Consider the following 24,882-nt stretch of genomic DNA (forward strand, 5'->3'; position numbering starts at 1 on the left):
CCTGGGGGCTCCCCACTCCTTCGTGGAAGGTTCCCTCTTCCTGCCGCAACACCGAAAAACCCCGTCCTATCCTTCCTGCCCCGTCTCCTCCGAACCCCCCCCCCCGTCTCGCTTGGTGCGGTCCCGTGTCGCTGGTCACGCGGCGGGCGGGGCGCGGCCTGCTCCGAGCCCAGGTGGTGTGTCTCGCAGCCTTTGCCCACGTCTTTTGGAGCGGAGTTGTGGCTGGGACGATGCTGGGCTGGAGTCGCATAACCTTACTCCTCCTAACCGTGGCTGTAACCTGTACCTTGGCGCAGCAGGCGCCGCCGGTGAGTGAGCTCTAGGGGACCGCGCCGAGAGGGGCGTGCAGCGCAGAGGCGGCGCAGGTGCGGGTGTGGCCGGGCGGGTGGGGCGTGAGGAACAGCTGGTGCCGGGCAGCATCTTTCCGGGGGTCTGTGGTATACTGTGCGGGGTGCAGTGCGGACTGCTGAACCCTGTCCCGGGTTGATTCCGTACAAGCTGGGACAAGAAAGGCTTTCTGGGAAATCCGAATCTGTACAATTCTGGTTGTGATTTGCACACCCCCAATTTGGGTGATTGCGCTTGTTCTGTCAGTTCCAGGCTCGCGCATCCTGACCTGGTAAGAGAAAAAGTGCCAGTAGACCTGTGTACATAACTCAGTTAAGCGACGGACTGCTTGATGACTTTGGCATTCTCTGCCAGGTGACGAGGTGCTGAAGGAGAAGTTGCAGCCTAGGCGTCTGAGGTCCCTGGGAAAGGCCAAGGCGTCCCCAGTCAGGGCAGTGGGAGCAGCCCCGACAGGCGGTGTGGCTGCTGTTGACTTAATCCCCGAGTCATGGGATCGCCTGTCCCGTGGCTCTTTGCTCAAGTGGAAGTCACAGGAACCTAGACTTGGTAACTGCAAGAGACAGTGAGGGGACCAGCCAGAGAAGGAAGTAGGTTCAGTGGGAAAATGTCTAGCCAGAGGTTACACTGTTGTTTACTGAAGCATGCCTAAACTCAGGCCTCTTGACACCTAGTCTAGTGCTCTTTCATGATTCTGTTTTTTTTTTTTAAGGATTTTATTTATTTATTCAGCAGAGATAGAGACAGCCAGCGAGAGAGGGAACACAAGCAGGGGGAGTGGGAGAGGAAGAAGCAGGCTCATAGCAGAAGAGCCTGATGCAGGGCTCGATCCCACAACGCCGGGATCACGCCCTGAGCCGAAGGCAGACGCTTAACCGCTGTGCCACCCAGGCGCCCCTCATGATTCTGTTTTTCTAAAAGCAATTAAGACTCCATTTTTCTTTGCCAACAGATCAGATATATAGGAATTTGCGTGCATCTGACCTCAGGTTAGCTGCAGGTGGTCTTGAATAGCTTGGGTAGGATATTGATAGTGGGAGCAAAATATGCATTCTTTTTTATTTTTCTAAGGAGAAATGATCTAAGAATGAAATCATAATGGGATGTTACTCATTCATTAAAACTGATGGAATATTAAGCAAGTAAAAGCGGAATAAAATAGCATGTATAGTGATTTCAGTAACAGAAAAATACACAGTGTATACATGTGGACAAGGATTGGAAGGGTATAAGAAACAGAAGGGGGAATGAACCATGAGAGACTATGGACTCTGGGAAACAAACTGAGGGCTTCAGAGGGGAGGGGTGTGGGGGAATGGGATAGGCTGGTGATGGGTATTAAGGAGGGCACGTATTGTGTGGTACACTCGGTGTTATACGCAAGTAATGAATCATGGAACTTTACATCAAAAACTAGGGATGTACTGTATGGTGACTAACATGATATAATAAAAAATATTATTAAAAAAATAAAATTAGTTTGCTTTAGTGTGTGTAGGGAATTAATATGCTGTAAAGTGGTTGCAATTATGGGAATTTTAAAAGAATTTAACACTTTGATACCATAAGTGCCCTGCAGCGAAAGGCCACCAGAAAACACACTTGTAGTTGGACAAATTGAGTTTATTACTCTTTGCAGTGAGAAAGAATGTACACCCTGGGCAGTTGTGGGGTCCTCTCAATAAAAGGGCGTTTGGCAAAACCTATTGCATAATTTGGACTGTGCTTGTGTGATTTGGGGGTAGGTCCAAGGAATAGGGGGTTTGCTCTACATTGGATCCCTTTAGAAGATGAAGCAATTCTATGATTGGGTAAAGAAGAATCATTCATTTAGCAAGAGAAGAGGCTGTTTGGCATTTTGTGGGTTGCACAATACCCTTGTTTTTGTCTGTGCTTAAACAGAATCATGAAGTGGCCTTGCTTTGTTTCATTTTATCATGTCTCAAAGTAACCTTAACTGAGGTAGGTATTCTGTGAGATTGATTATATCCAGCATGGGAACAGAAGTGACTTGGATGTGAGTGTCATACCAGTTTGTAATAATACTGTGGTCTAATTATGAACCTCTGAGCAGTTTCAGATGTCAGGGGATGCTTTTTTTTTCCCCCTCAATACTTTATTTTTTCAAGTAAGAGTTTCTTAAAAAGCTATCTTTAGAACGAGAAGGTAATAGTTCTTGTCTAGAATAGTGATTGGCAAAATCTAGTCTAGCCACTGGTGTCAGTTTGGGAAGCTGTTTTCACAAGTCTTTAATGAAATGAGAGAAATGAGGACATAAAACCAAAATTATTTATTTGGAATGTTATCTGTTATTCTGATTTGATGGCTTTTCAGTTTTTGTTGTTAAATCCACATACACCCCTTCTGGCCTGGCCAATATTATTATTATTATTATTATTTTTAAAGATTTATTTTATTTATTTGACAGAGAGAGAGACAGCCAGCAAGAGAGGGAACAGAAGCAGGGGGAGTGGGAGAGGAAGAAGCAGGCTCCCAGCAGAAGAGCCTGACGTGTGGCTCGATCCCAGAACTCAGGGATCACGCCCTGAGCCGAAGGCAGATGCTTAACGACTGAGCCACCCAGGCGCCCCCTGGCCAATATTATTATTATTATTGTTGTTATTATTATTTTTTAAAGAGATGAACTTTATTTTTTTAATTTTTTTAAATAATAATATTTTTAAATTATATTATGTTAATCACCATACAGTACATCCCTAGTTTTTGATGTAAAGTTCCATGATTCATTACTTGCATATAACACCCAGTGCACCATGCAATACATGCCCTCCTTAATACCCATCACATTATTGTACTGCATCTGCTTTCCCCCAGTACTCCAAAGGAAGGAACACACAGATATAATCTGTTCACTCAGTCAGCAAATATTGCAGGCCTACTGTGTGCCACATTATGTTCCAGATTCTAGTGACGAGTTAGTGATAGATATAAAGGTCCCAGCCCTCATGGAAGATTTATTTCCATTTCTTTCACCTAAGTATTCCTAGTTTAATAGCGTGCTATCCCATCAAAGGTCAGAAAACAAACTTTGCTTGCCCATTTGAGTTTGTTATATATGCAAGAAATGTGCCTTACTCAGTAGGTATATGTTTGCTCTGTTGTACACAGAGAACATTTTAAGAAACAAATCTTATTTAGAAAATAGTTGTTGGTGAATTGAAGAATTAAAATTGCCTTGCTAGAATTGTTTGACTTCTTTTGTGATGGTATGAATACTGGTGTGGGCTATATAATTTCTTCGAATTACCTTTCATTGCCTTTTTCTGACTGTGAAGAAGACAAGGACGTGAGGGCTTTCTGAACTTTCTTGTACAGTCTTAGAAGCATACATTTCATGGACGTTCTAACTTTGCAGGACGCAAATATTTTGAGGAGTTGGTTAAGTTATGTCATTTCTTTTAGGCATGGAGCATTTGAGTTGCTAATGGAAGAATTTTCACTTCCTATGTTATTTCCCTAAATAAAGTGTGTCCAGTAGCTCTGCAGTTTTTCTTAATGGGGAGGAAATAAGACTGCTTAATTTCTAAGAGGTTCAAGTTCCTATCAAATGACTAGAATAATTAGAGAATTCATTGACCCAGACAGTGTTTGCAAAACACTGTACAGAGATTTTCACCACTTCTTCTGGTCCTAGGAAGCAAAAATGAGAGAGCAAGTGAAAGAGATTGAGAGTCAAAGTTGGTTGTGCTTCCCCCCCCCCGTGATAGAGCAGCGAAATATGCCAAGCCAACTGTATAAACCTCTACCTGCCACCTATTTATAATCTTTACTTATCATCTATTTAAATTTTTACCTGTCTTGATAAGGTTGTCTCTTATTAAAATTGTGTATAGTTAAATTTGGAGATAGTAAGAAACTTTAAATAACAAATGACCTTGTTGTAATTCCATTTCAAATCACTGCATAGGTTTTGAAGCTGTCTTTCCTCATAGAAGAGTCCCTTGAAGGTGAGAATGCAGCTGTCTCCACTCCACCCTCAAATCTAACCTTGCTGTTTAAAATGACTCTGGTGTTAATACCTTCTGAGCACCTGAAATACCCTGGTCTTAAACTGCTGCCTTTCAAAATTTCAGTCACATTTGCCCTTTCCTCTTTCAGCTGGAGTCTCTGCAGATGGTTGTGTCTGCACATGGTGTTTGTTTATTGCGGCCAGGATTATCAGAGCACAATCTAATAAGCCTCCAACTCCCACATACGTGTTGGCGAGGCTGCTCTCCCTTCTGGGGCAGGTTGACTTCTCCCCTAAGACTTGACAGAGCACTTTTAGCGTCTCTCACATTGTCTCTTAAGAAACATGCCTTGTTGTTTGATTTTTATATTGACTGTTGCACCCAGACCCTGCAGATAGGATTATTAGGGACCAATGAGCGTTATTGAATTGCACTACTTGCTGAGTTGATTCTAGTGATCATCAAAAGCCCTGAAGGAGATGCAGATTGTTCCCTATTAGGGATTAAATCGAGGCATTGGTTTTATTGCTGTCTCTGTGGGAAACCATGTGAGAGAGAACCGGGGAAGGAAGCTGGACCGGGGCTTTGGAGACTGGTTCTTTCCCCAGCTGTGTAACCTTCAGTCAGTGATGGAGGTGGGGCTTGCATCCTAAACATGAACCTCAAGTTCCTGATAACCTGAAATTCCGTAAAAGGGCATAAAGTGGATTTTTATGAATTAAATCACATTCTAAACCAACCAAAAGTTCTGATATTTAGAAGAATCTTATGGTGGATTAAAAGTTGCATTTCTAGGGGCGCCTGGGTGGCACAACGGTTAAGCGTCTGCCTTCGGCTCGGGGCGTGATCCTGGCGTTGTGGGATCGAGCCCCACATCAGGCTCCTCTGCTATGAGCCTGCTTCTTCCTCTCCCACTCCCCCTGCTTGTGTTCCCTCTCTTGCTGGCTGTCTCTCTCTCTGTCAAATAAATAAAATAAAATCTTTAAAAAAAAAAGTTGCATTTCTAAAGTTAATAATTGCTCTTATTAAACAATGTCTGTGGAAAATTCATAGTTGCAACTTAAGACTTTCTTGAGTGCTACTTTTTAGTGTCCGTTTCTAACTTTGTTTAACAAGGACAGGTGAACTTAGAATACTGCGCCCTCCATTCAGTTATATGTTGTTGTCATTTTTTTTTTTTTAAGATTTTGTCTATTTGAGAGAGAGAGAGAGCTCGCAAGAGTGAGGGAGGGGCAGAGGGAGAGGAGGGAATCCCAAGCAGACTCCCTGCTGAACACCGAGCCCAATGCGGGGCTCCATCCCATGTCCCTGAGGCTATGACCTCAGCTGAAACCAAGAGTCAGGCTATTAACTGAGTGAACCACCCAGGCACCCCTTGTTGTTCTTTTTAATTCCAGCTACCTAACATTCAGTGTAATATTAATTTCAGGGGTACAGTATAGGGATTTAATACTTCCATATATCACCCAGTGCTCATCATAGCAAGTGCCCTCCTTAATCCGCGCCCTCCCCTCCGATAACCATCAGTTTGTTCTCTATAATTAAGAGTCTGTTTCTTGATTTCACCCTCTCTCTCTTTCCCCCTTTGCTCTTGTTTTGTTTCTTAAATTCTACATATGAGTGAAATCATATGGTATTTGTCTTTCTCTGACTTACCTCGCTTAGCTTGCTTCAGGAGACATATGTAGAAAAAGCTGCTTCAGCCAATGTCAAAGAAGTTATTGCCTGTGTTCTCTTCTAGGATTTTTACAGTTTCATATCTCAAGTTTAGGTCTTCAATCCATCTTAAATTTATTTTTGTGTGTGGTATAAGAAAGTGGTCCAGTTTCATTCTTTTGCATGTTGCTGTCCAGTTTTCCCAACACCATATGTTAAAGAGATTGTGTTTTTTTCCCATTGGATATTCTTTCCTGCTTTATCAAAATTTAATTGACCATACAGTTGTGTGTTTAATTTTGGGTTTTCTATTTTTTTCCATTGATCAATGTATGTTTTTTTGTGTCGGTATCATACTGTTTTGATTACTATAGCTTTGTAATATAACTCTAGCTCTGCTTTTCTTTTTCATGATTGCTTTAGCTATTCAGGGTTTTTTTGTGATTCCATACAAATTTTAAAACTCTTTGTTCTAGCTTTGTGAAAAATGCTATTGGTATTTTGCTAGGGATTGCATTAAATGTATGGATTGCTTTGGGTACTATAGTCATTTTAATATCATTTCTTCTTCCAATCCATGAGGATGGAACACCTTTCCATTTCTTTGTGTCATCTTCAGTTTCTTTCATCAGTGTTTTATGGTTTTCAGAGTACAGGCCTTTTCCCTCTTTGGTTAGGGGTATCCCTAGGTATCTTATTATTTTGGGTGCAGTATAAATGGGATTTTTTTCTTAATTTCTCTTTCTGCTGCTTCATTATTGGTGTATACAAATGCAACAGATTTCTGTAGATTGATTTTATATTCCGCCACTTTACTGAATTCGTTGATCAGTTCTAGCAGTTTTTTGCTGGAATCTTTTGAGTTTCTTATATATAGTATCATATCATCTGAAAGTTTTTCTTTTTCCTTACCGATTTGGTTGTCTTTTATTTTACTTTTTGTTGTCTGACATTTATTTTACTTTTTGTTGTCTGACATTTATGGCTAGAACATCCAGCACTATGTTGAATAAACGTGGCGAGAGTGGGCATCCTTGTCTCATTCCTGACCTTAGGGGGGGAAACTCTTGGTTTTTGCGCTTTAGGGATGATGCTAGCTGTGGGTTTTTCATAGATGGACTTTATTATGCTAAAGTACGTTCCCTCTGAACCTACTTTGTTGAGGGTTTTTATCATGAATGGATGTTTGTGTGTGTGTGTGTCTGTTGAAAAGATCATATGGTTCTTATCCTTTCTCTTATTGATGTGATGTATCATGTTGATTGATTTGTGAATATTGAACTACCCCTGCAACCCAGGAATAAATCCTACTTGATCGTGGTGATTTCTTTTTTTTAATAAATCATTGGATCTAGTATTTTGTTGAAGATTTTTGGCATCTGTATTCATTGTGAATATTGGCCTGGAGTTCCCTTTTTTTGTGTTGGTTTATCTGGTTTCGATATCAGGGTAATGCTGGCCTCATAGAATGAATTTGGAAGTTTTCCTTCCTCTTCTACTTTTTAGAATAGTTTGAGAATAGGTAGTAATGCTTCTTTTAATGTTTGGTAGAATTCCCTGTGAAGCCATCTATCTGGTCCTGGATTTTTGTTTGTTGGTTTTTTTTTTTTTTTTTTTTTTTACTGACTCAGTTTCTTTGCTGGTTATCATCAGTCTGTTCAAATTTTGTATTTCCTCCTGCTTCAGTTTTGATAGTTTATATGTTTCTAGGAATGTATCCATTTCTTCTAGGTTATCCAATTTGTTGACATACAGTTTTTCATAATATTCTTCTATAATTGTTTGTATTTCTGTGGTGTTGGTTGTTATTTCTCCCATCTCATTTGTGATTTTATTTATCTGAGTTCTTTCTCTTTTTTTTTTTTTTTAAAGATTTTATTTATTTATTCAACAGAGATAGAGACAGCCAGCGAGAGAGGGAACACAAGCAGGGGGAGTGGGAGAGGAAGGAGCAGGCTCATAGTGGAGGAGCCTGATGTGGGGCTCGATCCCGCAATGCCGGGATCACGCCCTGAGCTGAAGGCAGACGCTTAACCGCTGTGCCACCCAGGCGCCCCTCTCTTTTTTTTCTTGATAAGTCTGGTTAGAGGTCTATCAATTTTATTGATTTTTTTTTCAAAGAACCAGCTCTGATTTCATTGATATGTTGGGTTTTTGTTTGTTTTTAGTTTTTTTTTTTTTAAGATTTTATTCATTTATTCAACAGAGAGAGAGACAGCCAGCGAGAGAGGGAACACAAGCGGGGGAGTGGGAGAGGAAGAAGCAGGCTCATAGCGGAAGAGCCTGATGTGGGGCTCGATCCCATAACACCAGGATCACGCCCTGAGCTGAAGGCAGACGCTTAACCGCTGTGCCACCCAGGCGCCCCTGTTTTTAGTTTTTATATCACTTATTTATGCCCTAATCTTAATATTGTTTCCTTCCTTCTGCTGGTTTTGGGTTTTGTTTGTTGGTCTTTTTCCAGCTCCTTCAGGTGTAAGGTTAAGTTGCTAGGTTGTTTGCTTGAGATTTTTTCTTGCTTCTTGAGGTAGGCCTGCATTGCTCTAAACTTCCCTCTTAGAACTGCTTTTGCTGCATTCCAGAGGTTTTGGACCATTGTGTTTTCCTTTTTGTTTGTTTCTGTGTACTTTTTTATTTCCTCTTTTATTTCGTGGTTGACCCATTCATTTTTTAATAGCATGATATTCAACCTCTATGTATTTGTGCTCTTTGCAGATTTTTCTTGTAATTGACTGCATACAAAACTGCATATGGCATTATCACTAGGCAGGAGACTGAACACACCCAATCTCTTTCTCCTTCTCTCTCTTTGTTTCACACATACACACCACCTCCAAGGGTTTCCTCTAAAGAAACTGAAAAAGTCATCTAGGAAGAACAAGGACAGTTTGTAGGGGTGTTCATGCTTTCCATCGGTGGCTGGCACACCTCAGTCAGCAGGCCCAATACAGCCTGCCACCTGTTTTTCTAGGACCTGCAAGTGAAGGATGGTGTTGACATTTTTTAAAAGTTGGGAGGGAAAAATCAAGAGAAGATCAGTATATTGTGACATGTAAAAATTATACGAATTCACATGTCAGTGTCCATCAACAGATTTGTATTGGAACATTGCCACCCTTGTGTATTTGCTTACTGTCTGTGGCTGCCTCGCATTGCAACAGTTGTCGAGCAGAGCCTGTGTGCAGGGCGCTTGTGGCTTTTCACTGCTGCTTGGGACACTTCAAGTGATGGTTATGCAATTTTAACTCAACTGCATTTTAAGTGCCACATGTATCAACGTACCGTGTTATTTCAGTCTTTAAAAAAAAAAAGTTATCAGTGCAGACTTTTGTGTCAAAACACAAAAAGTGAATTTCAGATGTTGTGCTCTCGAGGCTAAGTGGAGTATGGATTATCTTGGCAGTTTATTAGGTGATAAGGCACATCAAGCATTGTGCTGGAGGAATGCAGTACATATCAACATGGTACGATTATGCAGCCATCACAGTATTCCCAACTTGCAGGAAGAAATGATCAGAAAAATAAGACAACTTAAAACAGAGTATCCTATCACGGAATTTATTTCCAAATTTTAAAAAGCAAACTGAGGTTGCAACCAAAATAAGTCTTCAGGTAACTCATCTGTTAGCAAGGAAAACCATTTAGCCATGAGTTAATGAAATCATATTTGATTGCAGCAGTAGAAGAAATATGTCCTGAGAAAATTTGTTGTGCACGGTTAGCCTTTGGGTGAGAACAGCTACCTGGGACTTTAGTAGACACAGGCATATCAACTGAAGAGCAAGGCAAATTGATTCCCAGTTATTGATACTGAAGTTATTGATACTGATCAGTTATTGCTATTTATTAAAGCATCAGTGTCAGGTCTGAGACTGAAAACTTAGTCTCTGTGAATAGTCTGTATGAAACGGTTACAGACAAGGATGCTTTCAGAGAACTTGACAACTTGGTAATTCAGTAAGACCTGAAGTGGAATCTGCTATTTTGTCTAACAATTAACAGGGGAAAAAATATGTGTGGAGCAGACAAGAGCTTAGTTGGACAAATGTACAACTAATGCAAGCTGTTTAAGCTTGTAGTCATTTATTACAGTACTGGTTGGCAGGTACTTTATGGAAAATATTTGAGTCTATCTTGTGTTAATGAACGAGTAATATCAACCATGAACTTCTTTTCCTCTTGTAACTTAACCATCGTAATTTCTGTGAATTTTTATAAGAAAGAGATGCTGAATACCCAGACTTCCGTATCACACAGCAGTTAGGTTAGCAACAGTCAGGTTTTCCTGTGGTTTTAAACTCAGGGGCTGAAATTTTTCCAAACAAGAACCACCCTCAAACGCCATTATTGAACATTGAATGGCTTTGGAGATTAGCTTTTGCTATCTTGATACTGAATTATCGCATTGATACTATATATTATGTAATATGTTATATTCTAATATTTTAGAAATAGAGTTTAAATTCTAATGATTGAATTAGCTTCTGATAATTTGATGTTTGGTGCTGTTTCTTAGCGAATTCAATCTAAAATCTCAAGACAAAACAGCACTTACATGAGGAACTTCTGTAGTCAAGTTATTTAGATAATGTTTGGATCATAGGTAAGGTCAAGTTACATTATACAGTTCTTTACTGTAAAAAGTTAGTACATCATGGAATGAATAAGTCACAGGGATGAAAGGTACAGCATAGAGAGTATAGTTAGTGGTATTATAAAAGCATTGCACGGTGACAGATGGTAGCTGTGGTGACCACAGCGTAACATACAGAGTTGGTGAAATCACTATGTTGTATACCCGAAACTAATGTAACGTTGCGTGTCAACTGTACTTCAATTAAAAAAAGGTTAAAACAAGATGCTAGATCTCTATTCCCACATGTATTTGCTGCAGAAGTATTTTCTGAGCTCAAACTATAGTTCTAGTAGTTTCCTTCCCTATTCCACCTTTATGGTGGATTTCTACTTCTTTTTAAAAATTATTTTACTTTTTACAATATTGGGTCTACAGAAGGAAAGAGATAAACATGCTTGCTATCTTGAACTAGTAATAAAAACGTAAATCCATGTGGACTTTTACCATTTTATGTTAAGAGCTGATTTTATTTTGCTACTAAGCTTCAACAGCTCTCCCTCAGTCATTCTCATTCATTCATTCACTGAGTGGCCTCAGTGTTGGGAGCCATCCGCACCTCCAGGAGCACAGGATCGGGTAGTGAAGGGAGAAACACATAATTATAATGCAGGGTCATAATTGTGGTAATAGAGATGTACACAGGTGCTGCGGGGAGGATGGAGGGGAGGGAATGACTTCACAAAAAGACTTCACAAAAAGACAGTATTTGAACCGGGTCTTAGAAATTAAAGTCCAAAGTTCATCACCTACAGAAAAGGCATTTTAGGCCACTGCAACAGCCCGTGCACGGGCAGGGAAGGGTCGGAGATCAGAGGATGTGTTTGCATGTGGCCGTGCATGATAGGAGGAGGAGTGGCAGGAAAGGAGGCTGGGGAGGTGAAATATGGCCAGATTATGAAGGGCCCTGTACAGTGTGTCCTGAAAATCTAGTTTGGGATGCAGATCTCTGTTGCAATGGAGTTGGCTCCTGAATTCAACTGACATCATATTCTATCAAGATTTAGTTTACTGTTAGTGATAAATCAGGCTTTCTGACATAAACGTTTCCATCTGCTTTCTTAACATTTCTTCTTTATTCAGTATGTTTGCAGTATAGAATCCAAATTACAGCACTAGTACAAATTGAATTAGGGCTGAAAATGCCCTTAAGTTTGAGATTTTAGAAGTTTTTTGGTGGGAGGAAAAGACTTTTAAGCAGTATCGAAATTATCTAAAAGGGCAAATCATGCTTGATTTTGTCTACACAGTTTTTACCTGTTTTTGCAAATTGCCTGTTCAGTTTATTATTTTCTGAAACTTAATTTTCTTTGTTTTTTTAGTGGACAGAAAACTGCAGAAAATCAACCTATCCTCCTTCTGGACCAACGTGAGTAAACATCAGATGTTCAAAACTGACTTTGGTCTTTGTGGAGAATTTTCCCTATGTAATTATCTCATAATAGTAACAATGATGAAGAAAAATTTAAGTCATCTCTTCTATCTTGAGACAAATTTTTTTTTTCTTCTGAGACAGATTTTTTTTTTCAGGTTTGCATATATTATGTATTTGCTAAGACCCTGGACAGATACTGAAATACGCCATGACTGAAATGCCCATTTCTAGTCTATCAAAATCAGAGAGAAAAAGAATTTGCATTCTCCAGCAAATTCTGTCAACTGCCGAGGATTTTTTCATTCTGACAAATGCAGAGCTGAACCATGACTTTCTGTGGTAACTGAATATAAACCACCAGATTATATTGGAAGAAAGGGTAGGGTCTTACATGTAAAACCTTCAAGAAATAACCCCCCGGCATGATAATCAAAGCTGTCAAGGACAAAACAGGATTAAAAAACATAAGGGAAGGGCCAGTGTCATATTTTAGTACATTTAATGTTAATATTTTTAATATAGGTATATGGCCTTTTCAAATCTTTTGTGGCTAAATGAATTTATGAGAAAAGTGTAAGAATAGCCCACCAGCCTAGAGAGTACAGAATGTGGAAAAGAAGAGAAAGGTATATGGAAGGGTAATCTTTTTTGCCCTGCTTTCCTTCTCTCTGAAAGTAGCCTGCTGCGGCCGGGGAAAGGAGAGCTTTAACCTGTTAACCTTAGAAATAAAACTGCTGGTTATTTTACCAGCAAACATGGGTTTACTTGGAAAGAGCAGAGAATTGCAATCCAGGGCAAGCTAGCTACAGCAAAACCATAGGGAAGCCTGCAGAACAAAAGAGGAGAACTCTCTTTTATAGAAGAAAGGGGGAAGTTCGGAAGGCTGTTCAAACAAAAAAGTCTATTGGAGTAAATGGCGTTTGAAGCGTAGTGGCTTTTCATTGGCTGAGTTATGGCAGTGTCTCATTGGCTGGGATGTTGCCAGGGCAGGGGGGAAAGCCTTTCTCCTTCCTCACGGGGTAGTAAAGTAGTATCTGAAGTACTATCAACTTGCAAGGCTCCTTTCTTTCTGCAGGGTTGTAAGTTCAAGCCCCATGTTGGGGGTGGAACTTTCTTTAAAAAAAAAAAATCTTCAAGAAATTAATTATAAAAAAATCTTTCTGGGGCGCCTGGGTGGCACAGCGGTTGGGCGTCTGCCTTCGGCTCAGGGCGTGATCCCAGCGTTATGGGATCGAGCCCCACATCAGGCTCCTCCGCTATGAGCCTGTTTCTTCCTCTCCCACTCCCCCTGCTTGTGTTCCCTCTCTCACTGGCTGTCTCTATTTCTGTCAAATAAATAAATAAAATCTTTTAAAAAAAAAATCTTTCTTTGAAAGCATCAGTGATCAAGAGTCAGGTTTTCCATATTTAGTGGTTTTTCCCCTCAGTGCCAGGAAGGACCTTTCCTGCTTGTCATGTTCTATGCAAGGAGGAAGGTGCACAACAGTTGGAAACCACTTAAAGCCACGTTTGAGTTAACAAGGAAGGTTAATGGAGAACGCTCAGGCACTTCCCATCTAAAGTCTGTATCTTCTCAAGGTCATAAGTGTTGGCGATTTTCTCAGAGCATTGAACCAGCATCATCTTATTAGGTACCTTGTTTTTTTTTTTTTAAAGTTTGATTGGAAACAAAATGCAAAACTTAAAATAATTATACAAAGCAGAAGAAGTAACAGAACTTCAAATCGTATGACGGCTCTAAACTAGGACTCTCGGTCTGAAAGTAGCCACCTGAAATATTTATTGGCACTGATTCCAACTTAGGAGAGAGGTTTTCCCTCTGAAGGCAAACATAGACTCATCTATGCCTCCTGGAAGTCTCTGCTTAAAGAGACGATGGAAAGAATAGTGAGTATTGCCAAGAGCACACACAGTGCATTTGTAAGCATACAATACAGGTATGCACTAACACTTTGTTAGTTAAATGCATGTAAGTAATGGGAAGTTTAGAATTTCTGGTAGGGCCAGACTGTTTGGTCCAAACCAGAGTCTCTTTTTATCAAGCCAACAATTATTAGATTTTCAATATCGTTTCTCCCTCTCTAGAGTCAGTTGTTGGGTATCTCTTTCCAATTTTTCTAAATAATTATCTGGGAGGACATCCGTTTGGACCGTGACAGAGGTTTGGCTATTGGTCTCCTTGAGAGCAGCATTTTTGGTGGAAATACCAGTGAGGTGGTTTTGTTTGGCCTCCAGGGAGTCAACTCTGGTACGCCCAAGAGCCTTATTAATAGAGCAGCTGGCAAAAGTATGACATCTAGTACATTTTGGACATAAGAGTCATTTTTAATCTTATTCCCACTGGGGGTAAGGACGTCTCATTGTTTCCATAATATTCCAAAGGGATGAACTGCCCACAGGTGTACTGACTGTCGGTATAAATGTTCGTGCTTTTGGCCTTGGCTAAGGGACTAGTTTGAGCAAGGGCATATATTTCAGCCTGTTGGGTGCAAATAGCCAAAGGTAAAGATACTGCCTCAGTGATTTCAGAAAGGGGCCGCGATAGCATACCCCACGCAGTATTTACCATTTACATCCTTTAAGTAGGAACTCTCAGGAAGTCACGGAAAGGCTTGCCTTGCTTAGAAGAGTTTCTTACAAATTGTCGTTAGGGGTAAAAAAGTCATGTCAACGATCATAAGGGATATCATCTGGATCTGATTGTAGTCCTTGTTTGGAGATCAGATGTCCTAAGTATCAAACTTGAATTTGAGCAAACTGCTTCTCCCCTCCCCCACTTTGGAGACTTTATTTTCCTTTAAGGCTACAAATTTTACAGGAAGATGTTCTCCTCTGAAGAAGTTTGAGAAGTCATCTACATATTTTAACAAAGTAGAGCCTTCCCAAAACTTTCTGTCATCCAAATCAGCTTTTAAGGTTTGTGAAAAGTAAGAGGGACTCTGTGAAACCCTGGAGAGATATTACCATCTGGCTGTATTGCTGTTCGTCCCAAGTGAAGGGAAAAAGATATTGGCTATTCTCATCAGCGAGAATACTAAAAAATGTACTGCATAGTTAAATATAGCAAGCCTATGGGCTGGGGGTGGGGAGGTCGCCAGTCATTTTAGAAAACTCTTTATGGCTTGCCTAGCTCCCTTAGTACAGGGAGCATAAGAAACTCGGTGTTTCTGAAGACCCTCAGCGGACTCAGCTTTAAAGAGGCAGGTTTTAGCAGGTTCAGGAGAAGGAGCAGGGAGCATTTCAGAGGAAAAAGGAAGTTCAGCAGAGAGAATAAAGGAAAATGGCCCCTGCCCGGTGTCTGGAAACAAAAGGAAGAGGGGAAAAAGAGGTCTCAGAAACCATTTTGACTTCTTTCATTTGTTGTGTCAGGTAATTTAGAAATAATATCTTACAAAGATACTGAATCCTTTTCAGAAGCCTCAAGGTATCATCTAAAACAGGCATCCCATTTAGGTTTTTTGTTTGTTTTTTAGTGGCTGTGCTTTCTAATTTACTTTTGGGTCAACCAAGTTTGGGGAGATCCAAAGTTCCCCATAAGGGCCAGTGAAGTTCTAAATTACTTTTGCTTAACTAGCGTATTTAGTTATAAATGTACATGCAGAGGGACCGTAGTTTTTAAACACAGACAGGCTGAAGTCCCAGTAGGGCTCGGGTACCCTCAAAGCATTTTGATGTCTGGGATCCCATTTCTTAGATGTTTTTCTCTAAAGAGAAAACATGCTCAGTAGCACAGTTTCAATAGGAACAGCCTGTTTCCAAAAGGCATCAGACGAAAGGCCAGTATGCTTCCAGTAGGAACAATCCGGTTCCAAGTTGGAGTCATACCAACAGCTAGTGCATATCCAGCGGGCATAGTCCGATCCCAAAGTGAGTCAGTTCAGAACAGTCCGGTTCTACACAGGAGTCGGTACAGTTACAACAGGAACACTCTGATTCTGTAAAGGAGTCAACAAAACAAAAACACAGACACAAAAAAACAAGGCCTTAAGACAGATCCCGAATAAAGCCTGGAAAGCTTGAACATGAAGAGAGAGGAGCTTGAATCCCAGGGAAAACTTACCCTCCAGCCCCAGGATTGTCAAGAAAGCAGGGAGCCCAGGTGGCTCTGTGGTTAATTGTCACCTGTTTGCTCACCAGCCTTGGAGTTGCTGGGGGTTTTCTCTGGATTCCACTTCGGATCACCAGGTAATGTTAACCTTAAAAATAAAGCTGCCAATTATTTTACCAGCAATATGGGTTTATTTAGGAATAGCAGAGAATTGTAGTGAGGGACAAGCAAGCTAGGGCAAAACCATAGGCAAGTCTGCAGAACAAAGAAGAGGAGCGCTGTTTTCTAAAGGAAAAAGGGAAGTTGAGAAGGCTATTAAAGTAAGTCCACTGGAGTAAACTGGGAGTTGGAAGGATAGTGGCTTCTCACTGGCCAGGCTGTTGCTGGGGCCACCTTTCTTCCCGGGCTGGGATGGTAAAGTAGTACCAACTCGGAGGGCTTTCCTCCTTGTTGGGTCTGCAGTTGGGCAGGAGAGCTACCCTGCCCGCCCCCGACTGCAGTCTAAATGACGTTTTCTTTTATTAATTTTCAGAAACCAGAAATATCAAGATGACGTTCTTGATTTTTGTAGCATTCCAAATATATCTATCGCACTGCACTTGCCTAAATGATGGATTCTAAATAGCTTCTGCCCCAGATACAGTGCCGCTGTAATACACGAAATTCTTTTGATTTACTCACTTTTCTGTGGAAAGAGGCAAATATTTGACAGGAAGTAATCAGTTTCTATGTTATCCTAAAGCCAGTGTGCCTTCCAGCCCTCTCTCTAACGGCTTGCTCTCTGCAGGTCTTCCTTTGTGTAAACACTGACAACATCTTGGTCTCCAGTGCCTTATTGATTACGTGCATCTCTTGACTGGTCTCACTGCCCCAATTCATTTAACACATAATGAATACACTCCATGTTTAAGGCTTTTTTCCCCTACTCCCTTTCACGGGTGCCTTACATGTGTCTATGAATTGATTACCCTGCAAACCTTCCCTGCTTGGGCTTTTAACCGGCTCCAGGCTGCTGAGTGTATGTATGTGTATACATGTGTACAAAGACATGTGTACGAAACCCACATGTACAGATAAACACATTTACTCCTATTTTTCTACCCATACAATGTAAATATCTCCATCCTGGTATTTCTCCTGGATTCCTTCCTACTCCCCTAGCCTGTTCTCTAAAGAAAAGTCTTCCATTCTGCTCTGATCCTTTCCTCTGAACTATACATGCATCTCAGGATGTGGGAGGGGGGCATGGTGTTCATGTACCTTTGAACGACAACAAAATCCTCCTGTACATTATTTTTGATCAAGTGCGTCGATTCCGGAGATATGCACAGGCATCTGTGAGGGAGGAGAGAAACACCTGTTTATCCAGCCTGACCAGTCACATCAGGGCTGGAGATCAAGGGACTGATAGCTGGAGCACCCCTGAATCTATCCAGAGTCCATTAGCATTTATTTTCTACTGCTCCCTGGCGCTTAGCATCTGCCTTCTTATTTGTGTGTGCGTGTGTTGTGTTACTTGGACTAGTTTCTGAGCCACCTGTGGAGCCAGGTGGGTTCAGTCAGTTCTTAATAGTGACTGTGATGACCTGGGCACAGCAGATGCTACGTCTCCAACATAAAGTAGTGATGTTTGTTGTTGGCAGTAAAGTAGGAAAATATTCTATAGTAATGACTCTTGACTGAATACCGATACTGCTGAGTATTTTTTGTGTATTTCATGTAATCTTCACTGCCCTCAATAAGGTAGATACTATTTATTCCTCCAGGAAATTGAGGTACAGTTGTTACATACAGAGATATTTTAGAAAAATGTTTAATGAGAAGTAAAATGTGGACTCATGGCTAAGCTTTAGTTATTAAAATGATTTTGTTAATCAGTTTCACAGTTCTTTCAAAGGTGGAGGTGTTATTATAGAGAGGTTTTGGGGTCTCCCCATGCCCACTGAATCTAATCCTTTGCTGTACTAAGTTTATTTCCTCTCCATTTCTTCTTTGGAATCCTTGAGCCTGCCCAAGGCTCTTGACTGAAGATGAATAAGGAGATTAAGATGGATATAGGTTTGGGTTTTGTTGGATATTCTAAGGGGAAGAGCAGCTGGTAGGAGTTCAGAAAATCTGTCTTAGGATAGTACCACCGATGTGCAGAGCTCCGGTGGCCACTGCTTTACCATTGCTCCTAGACATAGAAATCTAAGTGCGTGCTGGCAGGGAGGGAGGCCATTAGTAGCACCTGCCTGTATTAATAACAAGAATTATTTTTTTGAATTATGGGACCAAATTTTGTGTGTGAAATTATGATCAGTCAGAAACTGAATTAATTTGTTTTTATGTTAAGCTTTTTTCTAGGAATTAAGTATCATAGTTTTTAATATAGAGATCAGCTCCTGTAGCTCACACCAGCATGCACCTTATGTTTCTCTGGAGCAGAGAAATAATAATGGAGCAGATGCTGGCTATTTTTAGGCATAGTTCTAAGCTGATAAATCACTAAATGGCACACCCTTAGAGGCTTAGTAACAAGAGCCGGAAGATAATGTTTCTGTAGTTACAGAGAACAGTGGTAGAGAACAGGAGAACAGAAGCATGAGGAGAGAGAGGGAGCATGGTAGGAAGAGTCTCATGACTGAGTGAGTAGAGAAGGTTCTTGAAGCCGGTCATGGGAAGCTAATACGTGCTGCCCCTTCTGGGGGCTTAAAAGGTGACCTTACTGAAGCCAATGCTGGAGACAATGATTTGGCAGTAGTGTGACTGTCTAAGAGGGAATTCTGAGACTGGGAAACCAACCAGAGAGGTGCCCAGAGCCAGAGATTTAGGAGGGCAAAAAAGGCAGATACTTACTACCACTGAGATTCAGATGACATGAGGCTCTTGAGCCAAAATTGCTTCTTTCACATACCACCAATTCACCTTAACCTTCCAGAATGTATAACTCTATCCTGAGATTTCTGAAATTATGTGTGATTGTGTATACAGCATAGGGCAGAAACACTAGCTGGGAAAATGAGCTTTTCTGCAGACTTTGGTTTGAGTACCAACTTCTGTGTTATTGTTAAGAATATGCCTCTGACAAACACACCTCGCCGTAACTGTCTAACCCCCATCAAAAAACTGCTTTTGACGTTTCACGGTGCTATACCTCTCCTCATTACAGCTATAGGGGTCCAGTTCCATGGTACACCATAAATCTCGACTTACCGCCCTACAAAAGATGGCATGAATTGATGGCTGACAAGGCACCAGCGGTATGCTGATTGTTAAATCTTTTATTTCTGACATTAATGAACATTATTGCATTTTTAAAAGAGCATTTCATGAAATTACACACCAAGTATTTTAAGGATATGATTTTGATATTTTTCTCCTATTAACAATAATAGAAGAAATTATGCCATTTTTCTGTAGCTTCCTGGTCTTTTTACTTGCCTTTGCCTTTGTTTCTTTCTATCATCTGCCTTTTTCTGATTAATTAATAAAATAGCCTGTTAAAGATGTATTGTGTGTATATATTAGATGAAAATATTTTCAAATAGCACTCTGTTTAACTATGTATGGATAAATCAAAAGGTCTCTGTTTTCATTTTACCAATATTAATCTTAAATGTCAACATTTTTTATGTCTCTTATAAATTAAACAATTTATTTATTTTTCAGCTACGGATTATAGTGAATTCCCTGAGGGATCTAGTAAATGCGTTTGTGCCAAGTGGAAAAATTATGCAGATAGTGGATCAAAAGTTGGTAAGAAATATCATTTCCCACAATAAATTTTAAACATACACACATCCACATATATACACAGAGTTCAGTAAAGGCTCTGGTATTTATTGAAAGGCATATTTGACAGCTTCTCCTAAGGAGCTTTTGGGCAAGTTTGCATTTATTCTAGACCACTATCAAAATTTAGAGGGACTTAAAATTCTGGGGTTTGGTAATGTATGAATAACAGGACACAAAATAGCATGGCGAAATTTGGCAATTAACTGCCCCTTAATTTTTTTTTTTTTTTTAAAGTATGGACTAGTTACAGAACAGTGAGCACATATATATTTCGTCTGGGAGCATGGCCTGTCCTTCCCCTTAGACATGCAGTTGACCCTTTAAACAGCACAGGTGTAAACTGGAAAGGTCCACCCACACATGGATTTTTTTTTTAACAAATAGAGCAAAGTACCGTAAATGTATTTTCTCTTCCTTATGATTTTTTTGACATTTTCTTTTCTCTAGCTTTTTAAATTTTAAGAATACAGTATAAAATACATATAACATAGAAAATGTGTGTTAAGTAACTGTTGGTATTATTGGTAAGGTTTCTGGTCAACAGTAAACTGTTAGTGGTTTTGGGAGAGTCACACATCATACGGAGATTTTCAACTATACAAAAGGTGGTCACTCCTAACCCCCCTCATTGTTCAAGGGTCAACTGTACTTACATTTACAAGTTCACTATTGAAAATTTGCTTTTTTTTTTTTTTAAGTACTTGTCCTCTGTATCTCAGGACACCCAGAGATTTTTCTACATATGACTAAAAAACATATTCAGCCTAGCTCTGTACGTAATGGAGTCCCTCAGTAGCTGTGACCGTTGAAATTCACTTGGGTTGAGTGTTTCTTGTAGCTGTTACTCACCAAATCAGTTCATTTTCCTCCTAGTCATGCAGGAAGACTCCATTTCTTCAGCTCCTTTTAAATTTAGGTGGAACCAATGGAAAATCTAGGGCCTGGCCCTTAGAGCCCTCGAGAGATCCTCTTCACCCTGTTTCGGTCATTGCCCTGAGACCCTCAGTGTTCTGCAGGGTACAAAGGATTGGAGAGGTCACCAAGGGCCTAGGGGCACATGTTTCCGCATTTACGACATTTGGGATGGGATAATATTTTGTTGTGGGGGCTGTCTGTGCATTGCTGGATGTTTAACAGCATCCCTGGCCTCTATGTGCCAGGTGCACCCCTTCATTTGTGAGAACCAAAAATGCCTCTAGACATCATCAGATCTCCCCTGAGGATAAAACCACCCCTAGTTAAGCACCACTGAGTCCTAGAGACTGCATGCTCAAGGCGTATCATCCCTGTGACACTGGCACCTGCCAGCTGCCAACTCTGTTCTCCCTCATATTTAGGCTTTCAGAGTCTTTGATTAAGGGTCTCCTCCATGTGTGCTAACCAGACCTCCCCACATACGAAGGTTGGCAGAGCAGCAGACAAGAGGCCCCTTCCGTCCCCCTACTATGCCAGCAGGGATGGTACATGCCCAGGATTGGATTCAGACAACATTGGGTTTTTCCCCCTTAAACATTGGATTTTAGGATTGGCTCAGTCACCTAATAACTGTATCCTTTGACGTGTTTCTTAAGCTGTGAAACGTCAGGTTTCTCATCAGGGAGAATAAGCTAATAATGCATATTTTATATGGTCATTGTGAGGATTAAGTGAAATACTGTATATAAAGCACAGTGCCTGGATATGATAAGTGGTTAATACATGTTCAGTAAGTCATCTTTGTTGGTTAAATTGGCAGGAATATACCACTTGTGTAATGCTTTGAATTCCTAAGGGGGAAAAGAAAATAGGCTTAGGTCACATGACATGAATACCAAGTCCGTGACAAATGAGACTTGCAAATTTTAAGCTTGTTATTTTATTAGCGAGACACTGTGAGCTTAAATTGTAATCTCACTTTTAGTGGAAAGTTGCATTTGACAATACAAGTATATGTCCACCGGGATTTTGCTCCTGTGTCCATTGTTGGCTAACAGACTGTGATAATGCGTCTTAGCCTGAGAAGCCCATTAACCAAGACAGAAGGTTTTGTGAATGACTAGAAGACAGAATTGCCTGTATGAGTTATATATAGTAATGAGAGTGCGGTGCCAAGGTGAGACGGTGAGTTTGGGTGGAGATAAGGAGTACTTGTTGTGATGTGTTCGTGGGCCAGGTTAGGTCATCCAAGGGCAGTTATTCAAGTTCCCTCTTTTGTTTTTGGAGAACAGGGTGAAATACAAGGCAGGAAAAAACAGGCGTAGATAGGTCTTGGCATAATACCTGAGAACAGTTGAGTTTAAGGGAATAAAAGCAAGAGTTAAAGAATGGGGGGTCCAGTGTTGAGCACTAGGTAGAGTCTCTTAGAAATACAGGACGTAAAAGTGCTTTATAAATCACTTTTATCACTTACCATGGAAGGAGCATCTAGAACATATTATATGTAAAAGAACCAAATCTCAAAGCAGGTCGAATGATTGATAAATTATTTGTTTTCCAGCCTGGCCTACTTGGCAACTTCCCTGGTCCTTTTGAGGAGGAAATGAAGGGGATTGCAGCTGTTACTGGGATACCTTTAGGTAAAGTTCACTTTGTAGCTTTTATAAGATTTAATAAAGCACTTTAAAATTTTTCTATTGAGGTATGATCTACATACAGTAAAGTGCATAGATCTCAAGTATACAGCTCAGTAGTTTTTAAAATGCATGAATGCATGTAATCACAACGCAGATCAAGACACAGAGAATTCCAGCAATCCAGAATTCTCCATCACGCCATCTCACAGCTAGTACTGCATCCCCAAGTTAACCGCTTATTCTGACTTCACCGTACATGAACTTCCTGTACCCGGTGTGAACTGTTGTGTCAGCTTTATTGTACTTATCCAGAGTACCAAAATCTATCTGTCTATCTAGAGTACCCATCCAGAGGTAGTATGCTACCGTATGAATAGGATGTTTGGTGGTTTCAGATATCAGGAATAAAGCAGTTATGAATATTCTCGTACCTGTCTTTGATGGACATGTGCGCTCATTTCTGTTGGATATATACTGGGTTATGGGGTAGCTGTCTTTTAGCCTGGTACATTCTGCCAAGCAGTTTTCCGGAGCAACTGTATCCACCGAAGCAGCTAGTACAAGAGCTTTAGTTTCCTCTGCTGGCTACTTCTCCACCTGGTAGCATCAGTATTTTTCATTTGAGCCATTTGGTTGAGTGTGTAGAACGTCGTTATTGCGTCGTTTGCTTTCTCTTGATGACTAGACGGTTGTAGAACTGTGGACCTTCCCTTTCATTGGTTAGTGTTTTGGTTGTTTTTGCTTCTTTAAAAAAAACGGTTAAAAAAGATAGTCTCTCTCTCTTTCCTTCCTTCCTTCTAAAGGTGAAATGTTTGTTACAGTCTTTTGTCCATTTTTCGTTGGTTTTAAAACATTCTCTTTTTTTCAAGTTTTTATTTTAATTCCACTTAGTTAACATAGTGCTGTGTTAGTTTCAGGTGTAGGGTGTAGCGATTCAGCAATTCCATATGAACACAACAAGCGCCCTCCTTAATCCACCCACCTCCCCTCTGGTAACTATCAGTTTGTTCTCTGTAGTTAAGAGTCGGTTTTTTGATTTCTCTCTCTCTCTGTTTTCCCCTTTGCTCATTTGTTTTGTTTCTTAAGTTCCACATATGAGTGAAATCATATGGTATTTGTCTTTCTCTGACTGACTTATTTCACTTAGCATAACACACTCTAGCTCCATCCATATTATTGCAAAGGGCAAGATTTCATTCTTTTTTATGGCTGGGTAATGTTCCATTGTGTGTGTGGACACACACACACACACACACACACACACCCTGTATCTTCTATATCCAGTCATCATTCAGTGGACACTTCGGCTTCTTCCATAATTTGGTTATTGTAAATAATGCTGCTATAAACATTAGGGGTGCGTGTATCCTTTTGATTCAGTGTTTTTGTATTTTTTGGCTAAATGCCCAGTAGTGTGATTATAGATTGTAGGGTAGTTCTCTTTTTAACTTTTTGAGGAACCTCCACACTGTTTTCCGCAGTGGCTGCACCAGTTTGCATTCCCACCAACGGTGCACTTTTTCTCCACGTCCTCACCAACACCCGTTGCTCCGTGTGTTGTTGATTTTAGCCATTCTGACGGGGGTGAGGTGATACCTCATTGTAGTTTTGATTTGCATTTCCCTGATGGTAAGTGATGATACCCTCTTTTCATGTGTCTGCTGGCCGTCTGTATATCTTCTTTGGAAAAATGTCTGTTTATGTCTTTTGCCCATTTTGTAATTGGATTTTTTTTTTTTTGGGTGTTCTTTATATATTCTGGATACTAACAGTTTATTGGATATGTCATTTGCAGATATCTTCTCCCATTCTGTAGGTTGCCTTTTAGTTTTGTTATTTCCTTTGCTGCGCAGAAGCTTTTTACTTGATGCAGTCCCAGTAGTTTATTTTTGCTTTTGTTTCCCTTGCCTCAGGAGACATATGTAGGAAAATGTCCCTATGGCCAATTTTAGAAATTACTCCCTGTGCTCTCTTCTAGGGTTTTTATGGTTTCTTGTCTCATGTTTAGATCTTTAATCCATTTAGAGTTTATTTTTGTGTATAATATAAGCAAGTGGTCCACTTTCATTCATTTGCATGTAACTGTCCAGTTTTCCCAACACTGTTTGTAGAAGAGACTGTCTTGTTCCCATTGGATATTCTTTCCTGCTTTGTTGAAAATTAATCGACCGTATAATTGTGGGTTTATTTGTGGGCTTTCTCTTCTGTTGCATTGATCTACGTGTCTATTTTTGTTCCAGTACTATGCTGTTTTTTTAATTTGTTTTTTAATTTAAATTCAATTAACATATATTATTCGTTTCAGAGGTAGGGCAGTGATTCATCAGTCTTATATAACACCCAGTGCTCATTACATCACGTGCCCTCCTCAATTTCCATCACCTGATTAGCCCATCCCTCCACCCTCCTCCCCTCCGGCAACCCTCAGTTTGTTTCCTAAGGTTAAGAGTCTCTTATGGTTTTTCTGCCTCTCTGGTTTCATCTTGTTTCATTTTTTCCTCTCTCGCTGTTTTGAGCACTGCAGC

The 24,882-nt window shown here is 40.4% G+C and overlaps 1 protein-coding gene across 1 annotated transcript in view; it reads left to right on the top strand.

Annotated features, from left to right (window-relative positions):
- The first annotated feature begins 117 nt into the window (after nucleotides 1-117).
- ASAH1 (N-acylsphingosine amidohydrolase 1) overlaps nucleotides 118-24,882 on the top strand; it is a 36,375-nt gene continuing 11,610 nt past the window's right edge. The window contains exons 1-5 of the mRNA XM_002923787.4: nucleotides 118-308; nucleotides 11,928-11,974; nucleotides 19,180-19,270; nucleotides 19,680-19,766; nucleotides 22,282-22,360. Coding sequence (XP_002923833.1) covers nucleotides 231-308; nucleotides 11,928-11,974; nucleotides 19,180-19,270; nucleotides 19,680-19,766; nucleotides 22,282-22,360 — 382 coding nt within the window. The 5' untranslated portion in view covers nucleotides 118-230. The remainder of the gene's footprint in view (nucleotides 309-11,927; nucleotides 11,975-19,179; nucleotides 19,271-19,679; nucleotides 19,767-22,281; nucleotides 22,361-24,882) is intronic.

The sequence above is a fragment of the Ailuropoda melanoleuca genome, chromosome 18, assembly GCF_002007445.2.
Source record: "Ailuropoda melanoleuca isolate Jingjing chromosome 18, ASM200744v2, whole genome shotgun sequence".
Classification (NCBI taxonomy): domain Eukaryota; kingdom Metazoa; phylum Chordata; class Mammalia; order Carnivora; family Ursidae; genus Ailuropoda; species Ailuropoda melanoleuca.